The sequence below is a fragment of the Pseudophryne corroboree genome, chromosome 3 (assembly GCF_028390025.1).
Source record: "Pseudophryne corroboree isolate aPseCor3 chromosome 3, aPseCor3.hap2, whole genome shotgun sequence".
NCBI lineage: Eukaryota > Metazoa > Chordata > Amphibia > Anura > Myobatrachidae > Pseudophryne > Pseudophryne corroboree.
In genome coordinates, this window is record NC_086446.1 from 543,035,771 (window position 1) to 543,052,841 (window position 17,071).

The 17,071-nt window shown below is 45.5% G+C and overlaps 1 protein-coding gene across 3 annotated transcripts in view; it reads right to left on the bottom strand.

Annotated features, from left to right (window-relative positions):
* Window positions 1-2,565: 2,565 nt before the first annotated feature.
* Window positions 2,566-17,071, bottom strand: part of PCYT2 (phosphate cytidylyltransferase 2, ethanolamine) — a 92,183-nt gene continuing 77,677 nt past the window's right edge. For all 3 annotated transcript variants that reach the window (XM_063961217.1, XM_063961216.1, XM_063961218.1), the window contains exons 4-13: window positions 16,839-16,905; window positions 16,666-16,747; window positions 15,666-15,710; window positions 12,629-12,767; window positions 10,943-11,025; window positions 10,792-10,869; window positions 10,558-10,623; window positions 4,696-4,761; window positions 4,270-4,358; window positions 2,566-3,815 (exon numbers count right to left, since the gene is read on the bottom strand). In XM_063961217.1, the coding sequence (XP_063817287.1) occupies window positions 3,713-3,815; window positions 4,270-4,358; window positions 4,696-4,761; window positions 10,558-10,623; window positions 10,792-10,869; window positions 10,943-11,025; window positions 12,629-12,767; window positions 15,666-15,710; window positions 16,666-16,747; window positions 16,839-16,905 (818 nt within the window). In that variant the 3' untranslated portion in view covers window positions 2,566-3,712. The remainder of the gene's footprint in view (window positions 3,816-4,269; window positions 4,359-4,695; window positions 4,762-10,557; window positions 10,624-10,791; window positions 10,870-10,942; window positions 11,026-12,628; window positions 12,768-15,665; window positions 15,711-16,665; window positions 16,748-16,838; window positions 16,906-17,071) is intronic.

Sequence of the window (17,071 nt, forward strand, 5' to 3'; positions counted from 1 at the left end):
CCAAATAACTCCTTCCCTTTATACAGCAATACTTCCATCTGCCGTATGGGATCTGTATCACCTGACCACTGTCGTGTCCCTGACATCTTCTGGGAGATATGGACAACGCACTTATCTTGATGCCAGAGAGCAAATATCCCTCTGTGCATCTCACATACATATATATAGAATGCATCCTATTAAATGCTCTACATGAATAAAATATTTTCAGTCAGGGAATCCGACCAAGCCAACCCAGCACTGCATCTCCAGGCTGATGGCGATCGCTGGTCGCAGTATAACCACCGTATGTGTGTATATACTTTTTAGGATATTTTTCCAGCTTCCTATCAGCTGGCTCCTTGAGGGCGGCCGTATCTGGAGACGGTAACGCCACTTGATAAGCGTGTGAGCGCCTTATCACCCTAAGGGGTGTTTCCCAACGTACCCTAATTTCTGGCGGGAAAGGGTATAACGCCAATATTTGCTATCGGGGTAACCCTACGCATCATCACACACTTCATTTTATTTTATCTGATTCAGGAAAAACTACAGGTAGTTTTTTCACTCCCACATAATACCCTTTCTTGTGGTACTTGTAGTATCAGAAACACGTAACACCTCCTTCATTGCCCTTATCGTGTGGCCCTAATGAGAAATACGTTTGTTTATTCACCGTCGACACTGTATTCAGTGTCCGTGTCTGTGTCTGTGTCGACCGACTGAGGTAAATGGGCGTTTTTAAAACCCCTGACGGTGTTTCTGAGACGCCTGGACCGGTCCTAATAGATTGTCGGCCGTCTCATGTCGTCAACCGACCTTGCAGCGTGTTGACATTCTCACGTAATTCTCTAAATAAGCCATCCATTCCGGTGTCGACTCCCTAGAGAGTGACATCACCATTACAGGCAATTTCTCCGCCTCCTCACCAACATCGTCCTCATACATGTCGACACACACGTACCGACACACAGCACACACACCGGGAATGCTCTGACAGAGGACAGGACCCACTAGCCCTTTGGGGAGACAGAGGGAGAGTCTGCCAGCACACACCAAAAACGCTATAATTATATAGGGACAACCTTATATAAGTGTTTCTCCCTTATAGCATCTTTTATATATATACAATATCGCCAAAATCAGTGCCCCCCCTCTCTGTTTTAACCCTGTTTCTGTAGTGCAGTGCAGGGGAGAGCCTGGGAGCCTTCTCTCCAGCTTTTCTGTGAGAGAAAATGGCGCTGTGTGCTGAGGAGATAGGCCCCGCCCCTTTTTCGGCGGGCTCGTCTCCCGCTATTTTTGAAGTTAGGCAGGGGTTAAATATCTCCATATAGCCTCTGTGGGCTATATGTGAGGTATTTTTTGCCTCTAATAAGGTTTTTATTTGCCTCTCAGAGCGCCCCCCCCAGCGCTCTGCACCCTCAGTGACTGTTGTGTGAAGTGTGCTGAGAGGAAAATGGCGCACAGCTGCAGTGCTGTGCGCTACCTTTATGAAGACTCAGGAGTCTTCAGCCGCCGATTTTGGACCTCTTCTCTCTTCAGCGTCTGCAAGGGGGCCGGCGGCGCGGCTCCGGTGACCATCCAGGCTGTACCTGTGATCGTCCCTCTGGAGCTAGTGTCCAGTAGCCAAGCAGCAAATCCACTCTGCACGCAGGTGAGTTCACTACTTCTCCCCTAAGTCCCTCGTTGCAGTGATCCTGTTGCCAGCAGGACTCACTGTAAAGTAAAAAACCTAAGCTAAACTTTCTCTAAGCAGCTCTTTAGGAGAGCCACCTAGATTGCACCCTTCTCGTTCGGGCACAAAATCTAACTGGAGTCTGGAGGAGGGTCATAGGGGGAGGAGCCAGTGCACACCACCTGATCTGGTAAAAGCTTTACTTTTTTGTGCCCTGTCTCCTGCGGAGCCGCTATTCCCCATGGTCCTTTCAGGAACCCCAGCATCCACTTAGGACGATAGAGAAATGATATTTGCAGGCTGATGCATGGAAGATGGGAAGCTGATGGACATTGATGAAAGGATTCTGGGAGGAAAAGGTGTTCTGCTGAAGGACATAAGCTGACAGCATGGAAGGTGCACAGAAATGCCAATTGCACATGGTTGTTGGCTGACAATGCTTCCGCCTTACAGCAGTCACACACACTCCCCCTCCAGCAGCTGGTTACTCCACTACCTCACACATCAGTATGTCCCTCACCTCTTACATAGCACTTCTGATTCAGGTCATTGTATGTCATTTAGCATCATTAGCTCCTCAATATTGAACATTGCCTAATATGTCAGTGCTTTATAAATTAATAATAATATACAAGGAATGCTGATGGAAGGTAGGCATTTGGGGGGTTTGGGAGCCCATGGTGGTAGTGTGAGGTTATTGATATCCTGAATAAAAGAGGCCGATGAAGGAAATTATATATCAATGTATTTCTGTGATCCGAACAATGTAGCTATAGACATGAAAGATTAAGTTGTTTCCTCTAACTCCAGAATGTCCTGCAACCGTTATGTAGCAAGATATTGCTATGTAAATGGGGAGATTTAATGGTATGTTAGGGATGTCTAACCAATAAACTTAAATGAAAAAACGGTTTCCCAGTAAAAGCAGTTTTGTATTATTCATAATAACAGACAGCTGCACACAAAGCAAGCATTTGTTTAGAGCCCAGACTGTATATATTGTCCAGCAAGGTACACATATACCGTATACATATAATAGAAACAATAACAGCTGATTTAGTTTAAATTGTTGGGGTTGTCCCCTGGTGGCTGTGCTGGACACTGCAGGCAGTTCTGTTATTTAACCCTTAATATAGACATCTGTGGAGATAGGAAACACACTCTACTAGGAGACTTTTGCAGCCCTGCTACACTGCACCACCCCCTCTCCCTACATCAGGAATCATAGGAGTGGTGCTATGCAAGACCGGTCCAGTTTGCACAGTGCAATAAATAATATCCTTTCTATTGGCTGTACATGGTACGGAACAATGAAAGGAAATCATTCTTCAACCATATGTTGCATCTACAGTGGCCCAGTCAGCTTGAATGAACAAGTTAGGAGAATATGAAACGGTTTACATAAAAAGACAGGCACGTCTTTCTAAGACAGCTGCTATCTACTGCATCTTTGGTGGCTGTTCCTCTGCAATGCCAATGGGATAGTATGTACATAGAATGATAACAGGCATTCTTCCTCCTTCCCACTTTAGCTTCAGATAAAATATAAAAAAGTTACTTTTAATTGCTGTAACATACAATTGCCTAGAGCAGTGATTCCCAATATTGGTCCTCAAGGCACAATAATAGTCCTGGTTTTAGTGATATCCATATCAAATAACTGAGGTGCTAATTAGGTCACCTATGCTCAAGTATGGCTATCCTTAAATTCTGGACTGTTAGTGTGCCTTAAGGAACGTGGTTGGTAATCCCTGGCCTAGAGTAATCCAGTTTTTGTAAGACACCAATGTCGTTTTATATGGCAGTGATTTAGTTGGGGACCTATACTAGGTTGGGTGCAGGCCACACTTTATACAGAAACCACTGAGCGCATACAATCCTTACATCACCTATAGCATTACTGGTGTAATGCAGGTGAGAGAATGCCTGGCATACAGCTGCTGGGATGATGGAGTAGTAAAGTCATTGTATTAGAAAGCAGACAGTAGTGTGTGAGAGAGAGGGAGGGAGAGAGAGAGAGAGAGAGAGCGAGAGAGAGTGTGTGTGTTCAGGAAGGTTTCAGTTTTCTTGTCCCTCTATGACTCTCTCTCGTCTCTGTTGTGCCTCTAGCAGGGCCAACTCTTTCGCTTCCTTCTTCTGATTTCGAGCTTCATACTCCAACCTACAGAGTAAATAGTTTAAATAACTTATTAAAATGACTTTGTAGAATGCACTACTTATGTCTACTAGTAAGCCATACACATGGTGCTTCTTAATATATGTAGCTCTAACTGCATGAGATTTCAACTCTATCCAGTCCATCTATGTAAGATGCCAGCCACAGGTTACAAATGGAAAGATCTTTGGATAGGTCAGCTCTGCTATCCTTGGTTCTTGTACAAATGACCATTCTGTAAATGCAGTGCCATCCACCAGACCCACTGTCCTGGGGATAAATCCATCCAGAGATGGCAGGGCCAAATTCAGTATCAGAAAGAGGACTGGGAGAATAGATTAGACTGCTGTCTATGGAAATAGGGATTTACAGGAGGCAGAAATATAGCCAGAGGGAGACAATTAAACACCAGAAACTTATTCTTAGACTAACTGGCAAACAACCCCCATGAAATTCTGACCTGTTTTTTATGATCCTCTGTACAATATCATCAGTTGTGAGGCTGCTGCCACTGTCTATCATCTTGAATATGCCGCGGCGCTTAGGTTCCTGAAATAGTGAAATGACAAAGTAATGACAGGGAAAAATAAAAGCACAGGGAGCTCTGATGAACACTATCAGATATTAGGAGCTCTGCAAACAAATAAACACACATTTAGGACCGCCTGAGGCGAAATACAATGACAGCTCAGAAACAGAGAAGAGACACAAGTGAAATCTAGATTACTCAACTCGCCTCTAGGCTACAAATACAAAAGCTTATGCAGATCATAAGATGCAGTGGGAATATAAGCGGAAAAGAATGGTCCAATCTCATGCCAAGAAAGAGATATAAATCCTCTCAGTGTGAACGCAGATGCCTAAGGACATATTGTGACACACTCACTGCATAGGGGTCAGACCCGTCCTTGTCAGGCAGAACCTCCGTCTTTCCATGACAAACAAGATCAACCTAAAGAAAGAAATAATAAGAATTTACTTACCGATAATTCTATTTCTCGGAGTCCGTAGTGGATGCTGGGGTTCCTGAAAGGACCATGGGGAATAGCGGCTCCGCAGGAGACAGGGCACAAAAGTAAAGCTTTTACAGGTCAGGTGGTGTGTACTGGCTCCTCCCCCTATGACCCTCCTCCAGACTCCAGTTAGGTACTGTGCCCGGACGAGCGTACACAATAAGGGAGGATTTTGAATCCCGGGTAAGACTCATACCAGCCACACCAATCACACCGTACAACTTGTGATCTAAACCCAGTTAACAGTATGATAACAGAGGAGCCTCTGAAAGATGGCTTCCTAACAATAACCCGAATTAGTTAACAATAACTATGTACAAGTATTGCAGATAATCCGCACTTGGGATGGGCGCCCAGCATCCACTACGGACTCCGAGAAATAGAATTATCGGTAAGTAAATTCTTATTTTCTCTATCGTCCTAAGTGGATGCTGGGGTTCCTGAAAGGACCATGGGGATTATACCAAAGCTCCCAAACGGGCGGGAGAGTGCGGATGACTCTGCAGCACCGAATGAGAGAACTCCAGGTCCTCCTTTGCCAGGGTATCAAATTTGTAAAAATTTACAAACGTGTTCTCCCCTGACCACGTAGCTGCTCGGCAGAGTTGTAATGCCGAGACCCCTCGGGCAGCCGCCCAAGATGAGCCCACCTTCCTTGCGGAATGGGCCTTAACAGATTTAGGCTGTGGCAGGCCTGCCACAGAATGTACAAGTTGAATTTTGTTACAAATCCAACGAGCAATCGCCTGCTTAGAAGCAGGTGCACCCAACTTGTTGGGTGCATACAGTATAAACAGCGAGTCAGATTTTCTGACTCCAGCCGTCCTTTAAATGTATATTTTTAAGGCTCTGACAACGTCCAACAACTTGGAGTCCTTCAAGTCGTCTGTAGCCGCAGGCACTACAATAGGCTGGTTCAGGTGAAACGCTGATACCACCTTAGGGAGAAAATGCGGACGCGTCCGCAGCTCTGCCCTATGTCGAATGGAAAATTAAATAAGGGCTTTTATAAAACAAAGCCGCCAGTTCAGATACTCTCCCGGCCGAAGCCAGGGCCAGTAACATAGTCACTTTCCATGTGAGATATTTCAAATCCACATTCTTTAGTGGTTCAAACCAATTGGATTTGAGGAAATCTAAAACTACATTTAGATCCCACGGTGCCACCTTAGGCACCACAGGAGGCTGTATATGCAGTACTCCTTTGATAAAAATCTGGACCTCAGGGACTGAGGCCAATTCTTTTTGGAAGAATATTGATAGGGCCGAAATTTGAACCTTAATAGATCCCAATTTGAGACCCATAGACAATCCTGATTGCAGGAAATGTAGGAAAACGACCCAGTTGAAATTCCTCCATCGGAGCACTCCGCTGCTCGCACCACGCAACATATTTTCGCCAAATACGGCGATAATGCTTCGCGGTGACTTCCTTCCTTGCCTTTATCAAGGTAGGAATGACTTCTTCTGGAATGCCTTTTCCTTTTAGGATCTGGCATTCAAACGCCATGCCGTCAAACGCAGCCGCGGTAAGTCTTGAAAAAGACAAGGACCCTGCTGAAGCAGGTCCCTTCTCAGAAGTAGAGGCCACGGATCGTCCGTGACCATCTCTTGAAGTTCCGGGTACCAAGTCCTTCTTGGCCAATCCGGAGCCACTAGTCTTACTCCTCTTTGCCGTATAATCCTCAATACCTTTGGTATGAGAGGCAGAGGAGGAAACACATATACCGACTGGTACACCCAAGGTGTTACCAGCGCGTCCACAGCTATTGCCTGCGGATCTCTTGACCTGGCGCAATACCTGTCCAGTGTTTTGTTGAGGCGAGACGCCATCATGTCCACCATTGGTTTTACCCAACGGTTTAATAGCATGTGGAAAAATTCTGGATGAAGTCCCCACTCTCCCGGGTGAAGGTCGTGTCTGCTGAGGAAGTCTGCTTCCCAGTTGTCCACGCCCGGGATGAATACTGCTGACAGTGCTATCACGTGATTCTCCGCCCAGCGAAGGATCCTGGCAGCTTCTGCCATTGCCCTCCTGCTTCTTGTGCCGCCCTGTCTGTTTACATGGGCGACTGCCGTGATGTTGTCCGACTGGATCAACACCGGTCTTCCTTGAAGCAGAGGTTCCGCCTGGCTTAGAGTATTGTAGATTGCTCTTAGTTCCAGAATGCTTATGTGAAGAGACTTTTTTAGGCTCGACCACACTCCCTGGAAATTTCTTCCCTGTGTGACTGCTCCCCAGCCTCTCAGGCTGGCATCCGTGGTCACCAGGATCCAATCCTGCATGCCGAATCTGCGGCCCTCCAATAGATGAGCCTCCTGCAACCACCACAGAAGGGATACCCTTGTCCTCGGCGACAGGGTTATCCGCAGGTGCATCTGAAGATGCGACCCTGACCATTTGTCCAACAGATCCCTTTGCATGGAATCTGCCGAAAGGGATTGCTTCGTAAGAAGCTACCATTTTTTCCCAGGACTCTTGTGCATTGATGTACAGACACCTTTCCTGGTTTTAGGAGGTTCCTGACCAGGTCAGATAACTCCTTGGCTTTTTCTTCGGGAAGAAAAACCTTTTTCTGAACTGTGTCCAGAATCATCCCCAGGAACAGCAGACGAGTTGTCGGCATTAATTGGGATTTTGGAATATTCAGAATCCATCCGTGCTGCTTTAGCACCTCTTGAGATAGTGCTAAACCCATCTCTAGCTGTTCTCTGGACCTTGCCCTTATTAGGAGATCGTCCAAGTATGGGATAATTAATACGCCTTTTCTTCGAAGAAGAAATATTATCTCGGCCATTACCTTTGTAAAGACCCGAGGTGCCGTGGACAAACCAAACGGCAGCGTCTGAAACTGATAGTGACAGTTTTGTACAACGAACCTGAGGTACCCCTGGTGTGAGGGGTAATTGGAACGTGGAGATACGCATCCTTGATGTCCAAGGATACCATAAAGTCCCCTTCTTCCAGGTTCGCTATCACTGCTCTGAGTGACTCCATCTTGAACTTGAACTTCTTTATGTACAGGTTCAAGGACTTCAGATTTAGAATAGGCCTTACCGAGCCATCCGGCTTCGGTACCACAAAAAGAGTGGAATAATACCCCTTCCCTTGTTGTAGAAGAGGTACCTTGACTATCACCTGCTGAGAATACAGCTTGTGAATGGCTTCCAAAACCGTCTCCCTTTCTGAGGGGGACGTTGGTAAAGCAGACTTCAGGAAACGGCGAGGTGGCTCTGTCTCTAATTTCAACCTGTACCCCTGAGATATTATCTGCAGGATCCAGGGATATACCTGCGAGTGAGCCCACTGCGCGCTGTAATTCTTGAGACGACCGCCTACCGCCCCCGAGTCCGCTTGCGAAGCCCCAGCGTCATGCTGAGGCTTTTGTAGAAGCCGGGGAGGGCTTCTGTTCCTGGGAAGGAGCTGCCTGTTGCTGTCTCTTCCCTCGTCCTCTGCCTCGTGGCAGATATGAATAGCCCTTTGCTCTCTTATTTTTAAAGGAACGAAAGGGCTGCGGTTGAAAGGTCGGTGCCTTTTTCTGTTGGGGAGTGACTTGAGGTAGAAAGGTGGATTTCCCGGCCGTAGCCGTGGCCACCAAATCCGATAGACCGACCCCAAATAACTCCTCTACGCATCGCCTGTCCACTGTCGTGTCCATAAAGCTCTTCTGGCCGAAATGGACATAGCACTTACCCGTGATGCCAGTGTGCAGATATCTCTCTGTGCATCACGCATATAAAGAAATGCATCCTTTATTTGTTCTAACGACAGTAAAATATTGTCCCTGTCCAGGGTATCAATATTTTCGATCAGGGACTCTGACCAAACTACCCCAGCACTGCACATCCAGGCAGTCGCAATAGCTGGTCGTAGTATAACACCTGCATGTGTGTATATACCTTTTTGGATATTTTCCATCCTCCTATCTGATGGATCTTTAAGTGCGGCCGTCTCAGGAGAGGGTAACGCCACTTGTTTTGATAAGCGTGTTAGCGCTTTGTCCACCCTAGGAGGTGTTTCCCAGCGCTCCCTAACCTCTGGCGGGAAAGGGTATAAAGCCAATAACTTCTTTGAAATTAGCAGTTTTTTATCGGGGCACCCCACGCTTCATCACACACGTCATTTAATTTTTCTGATTCGGTAAAAACTACTGGTAGTTTTTTCACACCCCACATAATACCCTGTTTAGTGGTACCTGTAGTATCAGCTAAATGTAACATCTCCTTTATTGCCAAAATCATATAACGTGTGGCCCTACTGGAAAATACGGTTGATTCGTCACCTTCACCACCGGAATCAGTGCCTGTGTCTGGGTCTGTGTCGACCGACTGAGGCAAGGGGCGTTTTACAGCCCCTGACGGTGTTTGAGGGGCCTGGACAGGCACTAATTGAGTGTCCGGCCGCCTCATGTCGGCAAACGACTGCTTAAGCGAGTTGACGCTATCCCGTAATTCCACAAATAAAGGCATCCATTCTGGTGTCGACCCCCTAGGAGGTGACATCCTCATATTTGGCAATTGCTCCGCCTCCACACCAATAACGTCCTCATACATGTCGACACACACGTACCGACACACAGCAGACACACAGGGAATGCTCTATACGAAGACAGGACCCACTAGCCCTTTGGGGAGACAGAGGGAGAGTCTGCCAGCACACACCAAAAAGCGCTATATATGACAGGGATAGCCTTATGATTAAGTGCTCCCTTATAGCTGCTTTTATATTAATATATATAGCCATTTATTTTGCCCCCCCTCTCTGTTATACCCTGTTTCTGTAGTGCAGTGCAGGGGAGAGACCTGGGAGCCTTCCTGACCAGCGGAGCTGTGACAGAAAATGGCGCCGTGTGCTGAGGAGATAGGCCCCGCCCCTTTTTCGGCGGGCTCGTCTCCCGCTATTTAGTACATTTAGGCAGGGGTAAATATCTCCATATAGCCTCTGGGGCTATATGTGAGGTATTTTTAGCCTTTTTAAAGGTTTTCATTTGCCTCCCAGGGCGCCCCCCCCCCAGCGCCCTGCACCCTCAGTGACTGCCGTGTGAAGTGTGCTGAGAGGAAAATGGCGCACAGCTGCAGTGCTGTGCGCTACCTTAAGAAGACTGCAGGAGTCTTCAGCCGCCGATTCTGGACCTCTTCTTGCTTCAGCATCTGTGAGGGGGCCGGCGGCGTGGCTCCGGTGACCATCCAGGCTGTACCTGTGATCGTCCCTCTGGAGCTTCATGTCCAGTAGCCAAGAAGCCAATCCATCCTGCACGCAGGTGAGTTCACTTCTTCTCCCCTCTGTCCCTCGTTGCAGTGATCCTGTTGCCAGCAGGAATCACTGTAAAATAAAAAACCTAAGCTAAACTCTCTAAGCAGCTCTTTATGAGAGCCACCTAGAATTGCACCCTTCTCGGCCGGGCACAAAAATCTAACTGGAGTCTGGAGGAGGGTCATAGGGGGAGGAGCCAGTACACACCACCTGACCTGTAAAAGCTTTACTTTTGTGCCCTGTCTCCTGCGGAGCCGCTATTCCCCATGGTCCTTTCAGGAACCCCAGCATCCACTTAGGACGATAGAGAAAAGTTATTAGGTTGCTCTAAAAAGATAAAGGGAAAATCATCAACTTCTCTCTCATTTTCTTTGAGCCATTTAGAACATGTTTTTGCCAACCCTCTCATTAACCACTACTAGCCTCCCCCCCCTAATCTGAGTTCAGATTGCAGCTGTCCCTCTTGCAAATCACAATGTACCTTGAAATGATCCAGTAAATCAGAAGTGACTGAATATGGAGCCCCAATGACGACTTCCGAAACATACTGCACCGGCAAAAAAAAGATAAACAGTGCTGAATACTGTAGTTGTGTGTAACGTACAGAGACAAGTTAGAGGAGATCAAAATCAGACAAAGGGAAAAGCACAGACAATACAGGTAAGGACAAAGCTGTTCGCTGCAGACAATTGCATACTAATAACCCAAGACTCACCCTGCAGGCCAACACACTCAGCGTCCTCTCGTGGATGTTCATGATGGGATAATTCTTCCTCTTGTAGTGATTGACTTCCTGCAAAGAGACATTGTTAGCGTACAGAAGAGGAACAGCAGCCAATACGGAAGTCACTCGGGTTCCTAATTACCTGGTCAAAATGCAATCCCACAATGACATATGGCTTCTGTGCCAAGCTGTGTACCTTCTCCAGGAAGTCTATATGACCAATATCTGCAGCAAATTATGAAGGATCCAAAAACTTCAAAGGCAGGAGATAAACCATACAGAGATATAAAGATTTGGAGGTAGCCGGATGTGTGGATAGATATTACACTTACAAGCCAGTGAAACACAGAACACAAGAGACCGAAGATACCAGCATCCCTTTTTCTCAGACATCTTCAAGTGCTGAGACTCATATGTGTTGTTACTGACTGTTTTATACAAGTCATCTTGTATTTTAGGTTTGCAGATCTTAATAATGTGTTAAAACACACAAATAGTGCATATCATCTGAAGGGCTGAACTGTAATAACCATTATTAGGGGATCCGGCCTGAAGGTCGACACTGTCTAGGTCGACAATGTTTAGGTCGACCACTATAGGTCGACAGTCACTAGGTCGACAGGGTTTCCAGGTCGACATGTGCTAGGTCGACAGGTCTAAAGGTCGACATGAGTTCTTCACATTTTTTTTCTTTTTTTAAATTTTTTCATACTTTACGATCCACGTGGACTACGATTGAAACGGTAATCTGTGCCGAGCGAAGCGAAGGCACCATGCCCGAAGCATGGCGAGCGAAGCGAGCCATGCGAGGGGACGCGGTGCACTAATTGGGGATCCCGGTCACTCTACGAAGAAAACGACACCAAAAAAATATTAAACCTCATGTCGACCTTTAGACCTGTCGACCTAGAAACCCTGTCGACCTTCCATACATGTCGACCTAGTGACTGTCGACCTATAGTGGTCGACCTAAACATTGTCGACCTAGATACTGTCGATTTGATGAACCACACCCATTATAAGCTGGTCAGTTATACAGTGTATTCCATGTGCACAGTGTGTATGAGGCCCAAGTAAGATAGCAGAGGTAAAGAGTGACAGCAGCATAACCAGGCTAATAATAAAAGAAATGTGTAATGGCCAGAGAGTAAGAGAACCCACACACTTATGGTGTTCTAGCAGTACTCTGTCTTTATTATGCATGGAATGGGTTTATATAGCTTTTTGAATCAAACATCATTTCATATTTAGAGCATGAGTTGAGCGTCACCAAAAATGTTCTCAAGTCATGTACACGCTATTAGGTGTATTTTGGATTTGCAGCAGGGGGCAGTATTGCCTAATTATTATTATTAATAAGCAAATAAATACTGCTTTTCTAGACTATTCTGTGGTCTCTGGGAACACGTAGATAACGGCATTCTAATTGAAACTTTGTATATTTTGCACCTGCTAAGCTCATGGGAATCGAAGCTGAGCAACTCTGAGAAAATATGTGAGAATATGAACCTTTAAAGACAAAGTCTTGTTTCTACATGTCAGCATAATTTGAACCACTCATCATTCTGAATTTAACTCTATCAAGAGAAAGGTAGGGGGAATTAATAAAGTATGCAGCAGAAGATATGAGGGCACAGTCACATAATAAGATCAGGTGTAAACCATTTAGAATGCAAAAATGTTAACAGAAATAAAAGAACAGGTAATGTTGTCAGCAAGGTAATACCAAGCGTGGAGAGAAATGGATGGAGAGAGGGAGCGAGTGTGGGGGAACACAATAGGTACAGCTAAAGCAAGTTTATCTTCTGTGATAACAAGTAAAGGATACGAAACAGATCGAAGGCTCCCGCCACATATATAATGCAGTCTCCAGGTTCAGGCTCCTTTCCTGAGGCAAACTGCATAATCTTTTGTGATGTCTGAAGGAACTGAGACACCCCTGTCCATGGACTATGACCCCTGGCATCCTATATAATACAACACTAAAAAAATTAGATAACACAACACTTCAAAAATGAGTTTATCAATCTTAAAGGGGAAGGGGGGCAGTCCTGGGAAATACGTAACTTAGGGGTAAATGTATGAAGCAGTGATAAGAGAGAAGTGAGCCAGTGGAGAAGTTGCCCATGGCAACCAATCAGCATTGAAGTAACATTTATCATTTGCATACTATAAAATTATACAGAGCAGCTGATTGGTTGCCACGGGCAGCTTCTCCACTGGCTCACTTTTCCTCTCTTATCACTGCTTCATACATTTACCCCTTAAAATCATATGCTGGAGAACAGGTTAACAATGAAAAGACAAAAACAAAACATTTTGACCCTTGAACTTGTCTTATAGGAAGGAGTTATGACAAAGATGAGCTGGTTGGCTTTTCAACAATTAAACAAGCAACAATTACAAATAGAGTCACAAGGGGGCAGCAGCAGACAACATGGCATCCCTGAAGAATACAGAATATATGTTCATTCATTTACACCTCTTATTAGGAACCCTTAATACTAGAGACTTTGGGGGTCATTCCGAGTTGATCGCTAGCTGCTTTCGTTCGCTGTGCAGCGATCAGGCAAAAAAAAAAAACGGCACTTCTGCTCATGCGTATGTGGCGCATTGCGCACGCGCGTCGTACTATTATAACAAAGATTGTAGTTTCACACAAGGTCTAGCGAAGCTTTTCAGTCGCACTGCTGGCCGCAGAGTAATTGACAGGAAGAGGGCGTTTCTGGGTGTCAACTGACCGTTTTCAGGGAGTGTTCGAAAAAACGCAGGCGTGGCTGGGCGAACGCAGGGCGTGTTCGTGACGTCAAAACAGGAACTGAACAGTCTGAAGTGATCGCAAGTGCTGAGTAGGTCTGAAGCTACTCTGAAACTGCACAAAATAATTTTGTAGCCGCTGTGCGATCCTTTCGTTCGCACTTCTGCTAAGCTAAAATACACTCAAAGTGGGAGGCGGCATAACGTTTGCACGGCTGCTAAAAACTGCTGGCGAGCGAACAACTCGGAATGACCCCCTTTATTTACCAAGTGATGGGTTCTTAAACCCAGTGCTTCCGATCGTGTTTATGCCCAAAACTTAAAGAGAGCAATTCTTTTACTAACAAAACACTGCTGTATACTCAACAGTAGACAATCATATTTCTGGACATTTTTTTTCAATTATGATCTTTTAGGTGCCACCCTTCTGGGGCTGCAATTTGGTGTGCCATTGCATGTGTTCCCACAACGTTGTCATGACGCATCATGGGCATCACCCACAATTGAAATGACCGGTACAAGTCAGAATGAATGAGAGGTATAAGCAAAGTTAATAGCATTAGTAACAGTGAGTGCTTGCTGCAGTGTCTGTGCAGGTTCTGGCTTCCATCACTCTGATTCCTATTTCTAGGGTGCTGTATGCCCCACCTACAGTGTGTGTGGGGGTCCTCTGTACAATAGTGAGATGACAAAACATAAGCATTACAAGTCTAACAGGATTTAGCTACAACACACCCAGAACAGAAAAAGGTCCTAGCAATATGTATTTTTAATTTACTTGCTATTATTAGTATTAGACAAGAACCATCAATGTGCTGGGGGCTGGAGCTTCATAGACACTTTACAACACTGAACTTTGAAATCCCTTAGTGACAGCAACAGTGAATGTAAACTGTAAAGTGATATTTAAATGTCACACGAGACATCCTCTTGCATTTCTTATTCAGTTCTCCATTTCACCAGCAAGTCAGGCACTTGTATTTCATGTAACATATGAATCCATGGCAAATGTATGACCTGACATAAAAAAAGCAATTAAGAAAGAAATAGATATGGAAATACAGATTGGGTTTACCTACCAAAATACTGTATTATTAATTATTGCTGCTGTGTAATGGGGGTTATGAAGAGGACACTAATACATATCCCCTGTGACATTCATACAGAAGGACTGAAAAAAAAAAATAGAGGAAAACCCACTGCCGTCCTTATGACCCAAGTGTATGGTAGACAGGAGCCCTTTAAGTCCACAGAACACTGTAATTTAAATGGGTTTCCACCTCACATTACATGTACATAGGACCCCATGCCCTCACAAATCAGCCAATCCATGTCCCTACAAGCTTCCTGCGAGGCTATTCTACACTCGCCTTACATAACCTATTGGACCCTCTTCAGTCCAGCTTTATTTCCCAACACTCCACAGAGAATGCACGGACTAAGCTGGTCAATGAATTGATTACTGACGAATTTAAAGGCCACTACACACTTCTAATTCTCCTGGATCTGGTGCTTGTTTGCACTCTGCCCCACACACCTCTCATACAGACACTACATCCCCCAGGTCTTCAAGACACTGAACCATCCAGATTTCCATCCTACTAATCAGATCAAAACTCTCCTATGCTCAAGCAACCTCCTGCTCCCCAAACCAACATTGCAGTGTGACTGGACCACATAGCCCAGCTAAGCACTTTTCCCACTGCAATCTAGCTGGACTCATATGCTCTTTGTGAAACCACATAAATCAAACTCCTATTTCTCTACAGATTGTAGCGAGCAGGATCCTCTGATCTCTTCATCTGTTTGTCAATATCCAATCTTCTTTATTTAATGCAGGTATTCCCAACCTCAGTCCTTAAGGCACACTAACAGTGCAGGTTTTCATGATGTCCGGACTTCAGCACAGACGGTTACATCAAAATAAACAGAGGTAGTAATTAGGTCACCTGTTCTCAAGCATGGATATCGCTAAAACCTGGACTGTTAGTGTGCCTTGAGGACCGAGGTTGGGAATGCCTTTATTACCAATGGCACAGCACTGTGGAAAATGCTGGCACTATAAAATAAATGTTAATAAATTAATTAGTGGGGAAGCGTATACTCACCTTACCAAAATTGTCCTGGTGGCGCTTATAATCTTGGGTAGCTTCCTGTGTGGGAACAAAAAGATATATTGCACACAGAATACATTCTCAGGACACTGGTTCAGCCCAGGTGCTTCAGTGACGCATGTGTCTGGTGACAAGATAAATTACACCGGGCTGGTATTGTGAGAGCGACGTTTGGGATCCCGGAGGATAAGGAAGGGGGGGTGGGGGGTTTGGCGAGCGCAGCGAAGCACCTTGCGGGCTCAGTGGCTCGCCACAGGTTCTATTCCCACTCTATGGGTGTAGTGGACACCCAGGAGTGGGAATAGTCCCTGTTAGTCGGCATGCCGACTGTCGGGATTTCCCATGCTTGGGATTCTGGCGCCGGTATGGTGACCGGGGGAACCGCATCCCATTACACCAGTAGTTACCAAACTTTTTTGAATCACAGTGCCCTACAGTATCAGCATTTTTTTCACTGCAATCTTAGGTCAAAAGTTTCTTATTGAGAAATTCTGCAAAAAGTATTAAATGAAGTAAATTGTGTTTGTCTGTCATCCCTAGGTTCAGTTATGTGGTGGTGGACAGCGTTGCTATTCTGTTTGTCCACATATTTTATGACAGGCAAAACCAGAGCTTGTGATTTGGTGCTGGACCACCAACTTGTGGCACTACAAGTGACCAGCGGCATTCCAGGGTGCCACAGCACACAGATTGGGAACCACTGGGCTACACTTTCCTGAATATTTATTTGGCCCACAAAACCTCTGCTTCAATTTTCTTTAAGTGACCGATCAACTTTAACGCTTCACATTCGCTTTACCAGCTACACTGACACCACCATGTGATAATATCTCTCCAGATGCAAAAAAACGCTTTTTCAAAATCTCTGGTGCCCATGATTGCCTCACAGCTGCTCAATGGTTCAGCCACAATATCACCATTTGCTCCTGTGCGACCTACACAATACATTGCACCTAGCACATTCTCACTACTAAGTCACCTACACATTACTTACTACACTGTGATGGGCCTTTGTCATGAGTAGCATCCTTCCCACCAAGTCAGTAGTTGACACTCCCTGTGTGCGCTGACATTCCCTTAAAATAGAATAGGAGACAAGAATAAAGCACACTCTACACAGAATTATGTCCTGTGCAGTACCTGGACGTCTCCTCTACATCCACTGACCTGTATCTGTCCGCCAGCTTCACCTCTTCATACGTATCCTTACCATCTACAGTCAGAGTGATGTCATCTGAGGAGTAGGAAAGGAAACATTTATTAGTGTGTATCAGGCATCACAGTCTCATGTGTCATGCACAGCTGTTACCTCGGTGTTATTTTATAATGGAGGAGCAGGCTGGAAAGAGAACTGAAGTGACATTAAAAAAAGGTTTTAAATAAATAAAATTGCAGTTTCA